Source organism: Microplitis demolitor, chromosome 2 (genome assembly GCF_026212275.2).
Source record: "Microplitis demolitor isolate Queensland-Clemson2020A chromosome 2, iyMicDemo2.1a, whole genome shotgun sequence".
NCBI lineage: Eukaryota > Metazoa > Arthropoda > Insecta > Hymenoptera > Braconidae > Microplitis > Microplitis demolitor.
Window position 1 is genome coordinate 6,671,557 of NC_068546.1, and position 13,058 is coordinate 6,684,614.

Below are 13,058 nucleotides of genomic sequence, written 5' to 3' on the forward strand. Positions count from 1 at the left end.
GCCAATTATTACTTTTCATTTTAGGGAAAACAAGGCGGTAAAACTTTTGAAAGTTTATCATATAACTTTCAGGATCTTCTTTTGTTTGGCCTGAATCTAATAAATAAACATGTCGTTGTTTGGGCTCTACGTAAAATAAAATCCAATGAGAATTGTTTATATTACAAGGGAGAAATATTTTATTTTTACGTGACCACTGGTTTCTAAAGTTATGGTAAATATTTTCATCGAAATTTTCAAACTGATCCTTTAGAATAAATGAACTCATTGTACAATCAACGTATGCTATATTAGAACTTTATGATGACTCCAAAATTAAAATTGTAGCACAGTAGTCAATCGTAAAATTGAATAGCCATTGCGTTCCATATAACGAATTATAGCCTTCTCCTGTTAAGTAAAAATTTGAATCATTGTTCACGTTTCTCGTATAAGCGACGAAATATATACGTGGCCAATTTTCACAATAATAATAATCTTCATTTTTTACAATATGGTTCTTATTATAGATTAACGGGAGTATATTTTGCTTATCAACAGCTGTCTTCAGTCTCTTTCCTTCCTGGTAAGGGACCCTTTTTATAATTTGTTTTTTACGGTTCCATCCTTCTTCTGGAGACAAATTATCAGCTTCATTAACGGGAGCGCGTCGTTTTTTCAATTGAGCACGAGGTTGTGGCAGATTTATTTTTTTTAATGAAGCCGAAACTTCTTCCCACCGTTTGTCAATAAAATGTCCAACTTTCATTTGGCAGTCTTTTTCAATTTTAACGCTCTTAAAAAAATATTCCACAGGTGCATTGCTTGAATGCTGTTTTTTTCCGGACAACTAAAGACCAAAAAGGTATAAAAGGGATTATTCGCTTTATTAAATAATCAGCAACACTGGATCAATAGTAGTCATTATCCGGCAAATTTATATTGCTTTTTAAACGATTGCCCTTCTCACGAATTTTAATTATCTCCGGTAACATATCATTATAAAAAGGGCTTGATTCGTAAGCTATTGTTTTTTCCTTGTCAATTAGTACTTTTTTTTTTTTAGATTCATTTGGGGTCTTCTCTTCAGATTCATCATACGACTCATCTTCAGATTCATCGTTTTTAGATTCATCTTCAAATTCGTCTTCCTCAATCATAAAATATTCGGACCCAGCTGACGCGTTAAGTAAGTAATTTAAAGAATTCTTAAGCTCTTAATTTTTGTTTGGAAATAAAAAAATAATTAATGCACATTGCAGTGATTTTTTCAGAGATTCGTATTCTTCTAAATGGACAAGTTTTGCAACAATCTCCAAGATAAAACCTCTCAGGCTCTTCTTCACTTGTCTTCGGTGCAATAATCTTGATACCATTTTCATAAAATGTGGGTCACAGGTATGAAGAGGCAGAACGTCTGGTAACTGATTAGTAAGAATCGCTTGATGACATTTTATCAAATAATCAATAACAGTTGATTTATTCCACGCCATCACGATCGCATTGATACTTGCCCAAGACCAATCAGTTGTAACGTCATTAAACGGTGGCCATTTAACCCCACTGGAATCCCACAAATCTTTAAAAAATAATAAACCGTCAGCTATTGAACTAGCTGTGTGATTATTCATAATTATTTCAAAAATCGGATAGATTTTGTGTTCAATAGAAGTAATCCCCGCGTAATAATAAACTCTTTTTGAACCAGAGTAAGGCGACCGAACTACCGATCCCGTAGCATCGAAATGAAGTGTGATATTGGAAAAATTTTTCAATAGTTCGATTTGGTCTGGTATTGTTAAGTAGATGGCGAATGGTGAGCTGTATTTTTTAATGTACGGATGTTGATGGTTATAGGCAGCAATGCGACTGACAATGTCTATACAATCATCAGGATGCTGATCATTCGCACACACAGCTTCCGAGCGAGCTTTTTGTAATGTAGGCAATGAGTAGGCAAACTGAAAATTATTATCACTCCGAACAAGAGAAGCATCCATTTTGTTCACGATGGATGTATGAATTGTACTCGGTTTAGCATGTTTCAGTTTGTCCTTTGAATCTTCGCGCTGAGAGCCTCTTAATTGATACATTAAAGGTTCAGTGTGCTGAGGTTTGTCTTCTGTTATGGAAATTCTGATAATTGTATTCAAACCATCGATATTTCCATGATTCGTCAATCTGATTTGACAAAGAGGCTGCTGACAGTGCGCATAATCTCTAAATTTTTCATTGTTATCAAATTCCAAGCCATGAAATATCAGAAGACAGTTGACTCCATACAGTTTTGGTGAGTTTTTTCGTAAAAAAATGTGAAATAAGTCTTTTGAAAAAATATTGTTTTTTATAAAATTTGATGGACCGACTCTAATTGTTTTTAAAAATACGTAATTGTAATGTTTTCTAAATAGTTTATTATCAAGATTTATTTCTTCTTTGTTTTTCGATGAATCAGTACTTGATATCGATGTTGAACTCAGTGTCCGCGTTAGATCATTCAATTGACAACATTCTTTAATATCATTAGATATGTCTGATTCACTAGTGAGTTTTTCCTTTAATTTTTTTTTTGTCATTGACAAAATTAATATTATTGGCCTATAAAAAAAAAAAATTAGGTTTGAATTTTCGAATCTCTTGTTTTTTTGTAAGTTTAAAATATTGACATAAGTCAGAAAAAAGAATTTCATTTTTGGGCATCTCTTCATTTACATCATCAATATTTTTCACCAATTTCAATAGCGCATACAATAACCGATCATTAGTAAATTTCATTGTTCTTTTTTTAATATTTTGAATTATTAATTTAAGTAATTACTTTATTACTTGGGATACTAAAGTTAAATAGTAACTTAATTCACTAATCACAAGTTTTAATTATTTAATAATGCACTGAAAAACACTAAATAATTATTGACACTAAATATTTTAATTGTAAAACTCTAACGTAAATGATTAACAATTTGAAAAATATGTGCAAGCTTTTGAAGTTAGGCGCTTAGAAAACAGAGCGCCATCTTTCGGATGTAGGAATTGTTGCGCGCGAAATTTGAATGGATTTTATACTTACCTCAGTTTTTTCAATCAAAATTAAAAAAAAAAAAAAAAAAATCAGAAGATCTAATGAATTAATAAAAATTTTAAAAATTAAAAAAAAACCATCGCTAGATTTTTAAAAAATAAAGGCATGAGTTTTTTTTTTCTTTAATTATTATCATTTGTTGATTTGTAATCCAATATCAAAATTTTTTTAAAAATCGAAATATGAAGATTTGAATGAATTAATAAAAATTGAAAAAAAAAAAAAAAAAAAAAAAAAAAAAAAAAAAAAAAAAAAATACCATTGTTAGATTTTTCGAAAATAAAGGTATGATTTTTTTTTCTTAATTTATTATCATTTTTGGACTTTATATTTAATATCAAAATTTTTTAAAAAATCAAAAGATGAAGATATTAAAAGAATTAATGAACATTTTCAAAATTAAAAAAACATCATCGTCAGATTTTTAAAAAATGAAAATATGACGATTTTTTTTTTTTTTTTTTTTGTTAATGAATTTTCGCGAAGTTATGAGTGCCAGAAAAAACTAATATGGTAATTAAAAAAATAACTGAAACCATCATTTTTTAATGAAGAAATATGTTCAATTATCAAATTCGATAAATATTTGATAATGGGTTGCTTTGTGAGAACTTTCAAAAATTTTCTTTTTAAATTCAAAATTTTTTTGCGCGTAAAAAAATATTTTTATCATTACCATTTGTAGATAATTTCCCGAAAAATAAATCCCCACTGATCGAATTTCTGAAAAATGCTTCAATGCGGAGATATCTTTAACTAAATTTTTTTTTTTTTAAGCGCTAAGAGCTAACTTCAGGGTCATGTAATTTTACGTAGATATTGAATTTTAAAAAAATTACTTACAATTGATATCAATTGGGAGTTAAACGAAATTTATTGAATAAAGTTCAATAAAATCATCACGTTAATTTTATGAGTCGAATTTTCAAATTTTGTAGGCTAGAATTTATTCAACAAATTTCGTTCAACTCCTAATTGATAACAACTGTAAGTAATTTTTTTTTTAATTCTATATCTCGGCGACATTGCGACTGCGTTGTTCTCTGCTTAAAATTAAAGTTTCAATTTTTTGTTAATTAATTAATAAAATTTTAAAACGATTATGACAGTTGAAAGTCATTGCATATTTTCAAAAATTAGAGACACTGTCTGAGAATGCCCTTAAAACCCTGATTGAAAAAAATTATTTGAAATGATTCAAAATAATTTGAAATGATTTAAAACAATTTGAATCGACTAATATATAGATATACACTTAGCATGAAGTAAATCATTTTTCTTAAGCAGGGGAGTAGTACAGAGAATAGATCTTACTTGTTTTGTAAAAAAAAAATTAAAATTTGTATGGTTAGCATATATATTGATTTACAAAAAAATTACAAATATGCCATGATCCGGAAGTTAGCAGGCAATTGACAACTTCAGGATTTTATTTTCAACAATTTAATTTAAAAAAAAAAATAATAATAATAAAAATATGCATATGTAGATAACTAAAAAAACTATAAGAGCAATGTTCTAAAATATTTGTTGTTTATAAATTTATCGTTTGTAAAAAATCAAAAAATTATTAGACATCGACTAATTTCAGTATCATATGCCAGCAATGATAAAAATATTTAAATAACTCAAGCAGCACAGAGTCAACTTTTAGAAGTCTTAAAGATGTCTTTTAAAAGGACAAGACAACTTTTTTTTTGTCTCAAAGTCATCTTTTTTTATATGAATACGACATGCAAATGTTGGTTCCGGAGACAGAAAAAATTTGTGTTGTTTTTCCTGTCTCATGTCAATTAAAATGTCGTTTAGATGACTTTTTTATTACTATTTGTAATTTACTTTTGGTCGTCACTTGTTTTAAGTCTATTAAGTAGGTATTGTTTCGGTGACAAATTTTTGATCGTTTTGTCAGTATATTGACGCCTTATTGGCAAGTCAAAAAGTAGCCTAAAAACTGATATCTTATAGATGTCACAAAGGCAAGTGTGCTACCTGGGAAGTAGATTTTCAGTTAAAGTTTTAAGTTATCTGGTGTCTGCTACATTCACACTCATAATTTTCAACAGATACTGAAAGCTATTATTTATATAAATCTGCTACAATAAACAATTCTACTTATTATTCAAATACGTTTATAAAGAAATCGATGATCTCAAAATTAAGCAAAATTTATATGATTTATAAATGAAAATTCATACCACATAATCCTGTCGTTTTTTATCAGTCTTTTCCCAAACAGGCAATTCAATTTTTGAAAATAAAAAAGATTCCAACGTTTCTCGTTTACTTTGGCCAGTGTCACTTGAAGTTAAATTATTTATTACCTCATCACCATTATCAGGAATCGGATTAGAAATTTCTTGAGCCGCAATGTTACAAAATAAGAAAACACTGAAATGAATTTAAAAAATGTATTAATAAATCAATAAAAAAACTTTATAATCTGATTATTGAACAAATCAATATAACCTCAAAACTAAGTTTCGGAGTTTAAATGACAATCAAACTATTTGCAATTAATTATTTAATATAATAATTGATCAATAAAATGAACAATAATATTTACTTGTTTATTAAAAAGATGATGAAAATAATCCAATTACTATGATGTAGCCTCATCTTCTCGAGCAAAAAGTCATGTTAATATGTAACCTAATGTCTATACTATGTATATGTATATATAGTCATTTATTTTTTTGAATTTATTTTAAAATAAATTAATTTTTAAATAAAAGTAAAAAATAACAATTGAAAGAGGCGGTGAGAAAAATACATTTAAACCACTCAATGTACTAATCAACCGAATCACTCACTACACATGAAATAACTGACGTGGTGCTGTGTGGTACTCCGATGAAAAAACTTCCGGTCAATTCTATGAAATAGTTTCATAGTAGAGTTTGAAAAATTTATAAACTTTTATTTATATTTATGATTAATTATTTAACTTATTTATTTTCCGTAATGTTTTATTAAATTATGGCGTATACTGTTTTATCTCTTTATAGAAACATTTCTTATTTTATTTATATATGTATATCATGTATACATAAATACATATGTATATATATATATATATATATATATATATATATATATATATATATATATATATATATCTAAATAAATTTCGATAGGTACAGAAGTCAGCTGATCGAAAAAAAGTGGAACCGTGTTATCTCTAAAATAATGTGTTTAGATTCTATTTAAAAGTTCTAATAACCTGAATAGATATATATTACAAATATGAGAATAAAATTTTTTGAATCGTAATGATTTTAATAAAAGTCAGTTTTTTAAATTAGATAATCTGATAAATTCAGTTTATAATAGATTAGTTTTATATTTCAATAATATACAATATTGACATAGTTTATTGTTTAATTATTTCGAGGTTAAAACAATAATGATTATAAGTACTTTATAACAATGAGTTAACTAATAAAATTTTAAAGGTGGCCTTGAACTCGCTAGTAATTGAAAACTGCTTTAAAAAATTTTGAAATAATAATTTTAAAATATCAGTGTCTTATGGTCATTCTGCTTTACCATCAAGCAACCAATGATTTATCATATCACAAATCACACTACGTTTATTATATTAACTGTTATTATTTTCTAGATGGAGCTACATGGTCCTTGTTACTCAGCCAGTAAAGCCTGGTAAAGCCGAGTGGTCTAAAGGTGATTTTTCATGCTGACACTTGACGCCGCTTTTTAGCGTCAAGTTCGGTCACGTGATGAGAATTTAACATGTGCGCCACTCAGAAAAAATGTAGCGATAAATTATAGCGTTTAGCGTCAAATTTGGTGTACATGAGTTGCGACCAACTTGACGATAAGTTGTCTCCAAGTCTTCTAGAAATTTGGCGACAATCTACTGCTGCAATCTGTCGAAAACTTTCTGAGAAACTTGTCGTCAACTTACAGTCAACGGTTACAAAAGCTGAAAGCTGTCGACAACTTTCTCAGAAAGTTGCCATTAACTTATGGAAATGTCAACTTGATGACAGGTTGCGGCAGTAGATTGTCGCCAAGTTGCAGCCAACTTGGCTATCAGGGGTCAAAGAATCAAAGTAACAGTCGATTTTATAACTAGTAATGTAAAACAAAAACTTATCTGATATTTCTCAATACTTATTTTAGCACTCACTACATTTATGAAATCACAAAGTAACAAATTAATGTTTTGAAAAGATCGATTATTATCAAAGCGATTATTGAGTGACTTTGACGCTTATATAACCCGGCAAGAAAAGCTAAACTAAATTTAGCTTTATCGCTACATTTTTTCTGGGTAGCGCTCATGTTAAATTCTCATCACGTGACCGAATTTGACGCTAAAAAGCAGCGTCAAGCGTCAGCATGAACAAGCACCTTAAGGCGCAAGACTTAGGCCACTCGAACTTGATCACTGGCCAGGCGTGGGTTCGAATCCCAGTGAAAGCCGAAAGAATTTTTCGCACATAAAGTGTGAGGTCTTTCGGACCTGAGATTCGTCCCGATACCGCCATTTGAATTTGATCTGGTTTTAAGTGAATTTGATTTGGTGTAAAAATTAACTTTGACGAAAAGTTGGCCGGATATGGGTTTACCCGAGGCCATATAATATATAAGTATATACTTGCCCTGACGGTTTTAAATCAGCCTGGAAACACCCTGGGAGTGGAAACACGGTGGAATCACGGTGGATCCAGGGTGGTTACAGGGTGGGTTTGTGCCATTTTATCACCGTGTATACACGGTGGTTACATGGTGTTTCCACGATGGTTACATGGTGTTTCCACGATGGTAACACGGTGTACCCACCCTGATTCCACGGTGTATTCACCGAGATTCCACAGTGTATCCACGGTGATTACGCGGTGTACGTGGAATCACGGTGGGTACACGGTGTACCCACCATGATTCCACGGTGGTTACACGGTGTAATCATCGTGGAATCACGGTGAATACACCGTGTAATCACCGTGGAATCACGGTGATAAAATGACAAAAAACCCACCGTGTAACCGCCGTGGATCCACCGTGATTCCATCGTATTTCCGGGGTGTTTCCAAGGTGAATCAAAACCGCGAGGGTGGAAAAAAAAAAAAAAGGCCAGTAAAGAACATAAATTCGGGGATTCCGTTCAGCCAATTTGTGGTGAAACATTATCCTCTTTCTCATTCAGAGAAATATTGGAATTATATTTGTTGCAATCGTAGAGTAAAAGGGAATTCAAAAACAATTATTCTTGGAGACAAATTCAAATTTTTATGATATAAAATTGCACGCCTCATAACGCGAAGCGTTTGAAGTAGTGCTCTACTCTTAACACGTCAAGATCAAGCGACTTTCTGGCCTTAAGAACGGTTTTCAGATAATTTTATCCCAGCTTTTGTCTGAAATAAAAGCTCTAAACACAAAATAAAGACACAGACCCGATGCTTTACTCTATGAACTAGCGAAGTGCACTTGAATTTTTTGATAACTTCCATTTGTTTACGAGAAAAGCTTGGACAAAGTTCCTATTTAATGTACAAGTGCAACAGAGATAGTACCGTTTATCCAGTTGAGTGCGAATAGAGAAACAAATGAAAACGCGTCTTAAAATGACTCTATTACGTTCATATTTCATCGGTAGGATAATATGAGTTCACATATATCAAAAAAAGACTTGAGAAAACTTATTTTATGTTTTTTCAAAAACATTTATTTTGCTAATTTGAAGAAAAAAACAGTTAAAAAAAATTTTACTTGAACGTCTGGATGTCTGTATGTACAGATTTTTTTTGTATGTAGTTGTAATAACTGCCAAAAAAATTATCGTATCGAGAGCGGTTTTTTTTTACTTTGTCCAGAATTTTCTCAAGATGAACCCTTTCGATATTCACTATTGTACTTTCTATAGTTTTTTTTATATTTAATTAAAAGTGATCATTGATAGCATTTTTATATACAAAATCCAGTATATTTCTTTTTCGTTGGTGCTACCTCTAACGGATATTTTTGCAAATATATACATAGATATATTCTGTTCTGACTTTTAAAAAATTTTTTTTTTTATTTTTTTAACGTCAAATGTTGACATAAACAGTGGCGTGGAAATAGCAAAAAAAAATTTTTTTGTTTTATTTTATAACTTAAAAAAACAAGTTATTTTGACTTCAAAATTAAATAAGCGTTATGAGGCATGCACGTTTGGATTTTCCAAACTTTTTTTAGTCTTCTGCACAGAAAAAAATGAATAGCAAAAGTTTACTTTACAAAAGTTTCGTTGAATTTTTCGTCGAATTTCCGTCAACTTCGGACTTTTCCATTTTTTATCATAATTTGAATGCAACTTGCTATTGAATTTGACGTAAATTTACTGCCCTAATTAGAATGGAAATTCACTTCAAAAGTTGACTAGAAAAAAGTTGTCGTCAATTTTCAGGCAAATTTAATGTCAATTTATCGTTAATTTGACTTGAAAAATTGTTAAGTATATTTTTACGCTCAAATTGTAGACAATTTTATGTATAAATTTGCTTACCTTCTGAAATGGTAACAATGAACATTACCGACTTTTTCTTTTTCGTAAAAAGTTATCTTTAAATTGAAGAAAAATTAACCGTAAATTTTTATTTTTAACTTTTGCTGTCAAATTGTCGGCAAATTCGGGCAGCAAATTTCAGGTAATTTCAACATCAAATTACCGTAAATTTCAAGCAAAAGTGGCTATTAGGGATATTTTTTTCCGTGTGTGTTAAAGTTCTAGAAAACGCTAAAAACTATCCACAGTTTAAAATCTTAATCGGCCAATTGAGTTGAACTAAAATCGTTTGCCGTTAATCTACGGGAAAAGAAAATCTAAATTGATTTACACAACTTAAAAAAAAAACATCAGCTCATTTTAAAATAAATCCAGATTTTATCAAGTAAGAATATCTATATTTTAATTACATTTGTTAATTTTTAAACTACAAAATATATTAAATGGACAATTTTCAATATATCGCATAATTTCTGGTAGCAAAAAAAAAGGTGATGCTTATCAAGGTTATTTATCTCTGTGTACCTATTTTTATGTTTTTTTTGTTCGAATATTTTATAACCTAAGGGTCAAATCTGATTCGAAATTCATTAAAACCTGTTCTAATTAAACAGATTAAATGTGCGAAAATAAAACAGATATTGAACTATCATTAAACTGCATATAAACTATTTTTCAAAATAAAAATACCGAGAGTAAATCACAATTAGATTTAACTTAAATTGAACCAACAAAAACCAGCTTTAAACTAAATAATTTTTTTTATTTACAAACATAAAATTTTTCGATTGGATTCAAATGAAGTTTGTAATCAGGGTTCATTTTTACAAAAATAGAGAATGTCAGTAATTTCATTCTAAAATTCTGACAAAAAAAAATGTTTCTATCGGCTCTTGTCAGCTCAAATCCATTAAACAATAATGAAACATCTGCGTTACACACAGATATTTGTAGTATGCACCTTCGTTATTGATAAAGGAAGTCTTTTGATTTCGAAAGATATCAACAATTTCGTATTATATGTGTATCCTTGAATTATTACCATATCGTATACTTTTTTTAAATAATTAACAACATAATTAATATTTATCGAATTCCCTGATTAAACAACTGAATTCGATCGAATTAAACAGAATTAAATTTTTAATTCTATTTAATTCAGATAAATTCTGTTAATTCGGTACCTAACTTAAAAATGGATTCTGTCTAATTCGGCAGAAAAACCAGAATTTGTCCGAATTAAAACGAATTCAGAGTAACAGTTAATCATTAGATTTAAATTTACTCCTTTGATATCTTACAAGTAAGAAGTGGTAATGAAAAGATATCGGCACACACCAAGTGAAAAAAAAACTAGCCAGAAAAATGTTCTTAACTCAAAAATTTACTTTAGTGATAATCATAAACAAATATATGTTTGTCCCTCATACGTATTTCTTTCCTCAGTGTATTATTAGATTCATGATTCAAATTCACAATTACTACTGACCAGCTGATCTATAAAAAAAAGAAAAGATTATAGTAATTATATTTTTTTAGTGTCCGTAATATTATTTGTTAATGGTTTTAAGCGATTTTTGAAATAAAAAATATAAATAAATAATAATTATGACGTGCCACGTGCTGTCAATCTTTCTTTTCGGTGAATGGTCCTGCAATAAGATTTAACTTCAAATCAAGTTACCAAAATCGTTCGTATCGAGTTACCGTATATGGACAAATGACCACTGAGACTGGCTGGGTGTACATTTATGTTGAATATTTGGGTCAACGATTATAACGAAGTATCCAATTTTATTGACACCTGCCACCAAATTCTCGATTTCCCTTATACATAAAAAAATTACTAGTTAATATTTGAGATAATAATTTTTGATAAACTAATATTTGGAAAGATTACAGTGTGAACATAAAAATAATCGTACACCTTTAATTTAAGTTATCATTAAAAAAATGATATGACCATACAAAACATAAGATGAAAAATTATGCTATAAAGGAATTTAAAATAGTTTTTAATTTACTACGGGGAAAATTAAAAATTTTCTAAATGTGGAAAGTAATTGATTCCAGTTCAACTTTTAAAATTGGTTTACTTAACGGATATTTACATTTACTTTTTTAAAATTAATTCTGACTAATTTTTTAAAGATCCTCGACCATATGTATGGGTATAGTAATTCTAGTGTTAAGTGAATTTTTCATATTAGTTATAAATTCGAAACAATAGTCGACGGGTTATCTAAATAATAAAATACAAATCATTTCTAACATTGATCCACATTAAACTTTCTTAGGTGACAGTAATTGATTACTATACATTTTTTTAGTAAAAATAAATTCAATCAAAACATATAATTGATAATGTTAAATAAATTTTGCACAGTTGACTCTATTAACCATCTTTAGATCTTCCCGTTATTTTTGATCTTGAAGATTTAATAGAGTTTTGAATCAAATCAGTCCGTTAAAATATGAAATATTCGAAAAAAAAGTAAAAAACGGTAATTTCTCAAATTTATTGTTGATGATATTTTTGAAATTAATGGACTGATTACAATATGAGTTATGCAGAAATTAAGAGAGGTATATAATTTTTAAAACGTTTGGTAAAATATATTCTAAGTTATTCAGAAAAAATAAGGAAAATTATATTTATAAAATTTTTCGTCCTCGATATCTTTTGAATTAATCTATTTTGATTTAGCCACACTATGGTATTGACATATTTATTCTGTAATTTTTTTATTTGTGTAATGAATTTTTTCGTATTTTAAAAGCATAGTATTTAAAATAACAAGAATTAAATAACCGGCTGAACTTGCAGACCGTTTCTAAAACATCATTGTCTTCGGTCTTGAATTTATTATCAAACATATTTTTGACCTTTCAAAGTTTAAAAATATTCTTAACATTATTGCATTTTTGAGGTTTGTAAGCACGTATGTCAATTTTGAATTAAGCATAATAACATAAGAAAAGATTTTCGTAGTATGGTATCTCACGAACTGTTGATTCCATTGGATTTATTAACTTCTCGCTATTAAAGTTGAAAATTTTTGGAACAAGAACATTTTTTGATTTTAGTCGAATATTCGATATTATATTTTCTAAAAATTATTATAAAAATGATGATGATAGACATCTGTTTATAATTTGAGGGATATGAGATCAAACGAACTTAATGTCCTTAACTTATTCTAAAGTTGAAAATGATGCACCTTACCGCAGCTGCTAAGGTCATTATTGTTAGAAATAGGAAAATCATCTTTTTGTCGTTTTCTCTATTGAACCGCCCATAAGTTTTACAATTTATTGTTTTCCCTTTTCAGTGCACCTGCCTTTTGAAAGATCCTGAGATTTTGTTTGTCTTTTTTCAATAACTAGTCTATAATTAGAGGCACATGGTTAATATAAAATTTGTATAGTTGATTATTTATTACTTCCACATTATAATAATTTTCATTGTCACCTTTAGCT

The 13,058-nt window shown here is 28.9% G+C and overlaps 1 protein-coding gene across 1 annotated transcript in view; it reads right to left on the reverse strand.

The window, feature by feature from the left end:
• Positions 1–6,078, reverse strand: part of LOC103573070 (SUN domain-containing ossification factor) — a 35,475-nt gene extending 29,397 nt beyond the window's left edge. The window contains exons 1-2 of the mRNA XM_008551932.3: positions 5,628–6,078; positions 5,260–5,452 (exon numbers count right to left, since the gene is read on the reverse strand). Of these exons, the coding sequence (XP_008550154.1) occupies positions 5,260–5,452; positions 5,628–5,680 (246 nt within the window). The 5' untranslated portion in view covers positions 5,681–6,078. The remainder of the gene's footprint in view (positions 1–5,259; positions 5,453–5,627) is intronic.
• Positions 6,079–13,058: the final 6,980 nt, after the last annotated feature.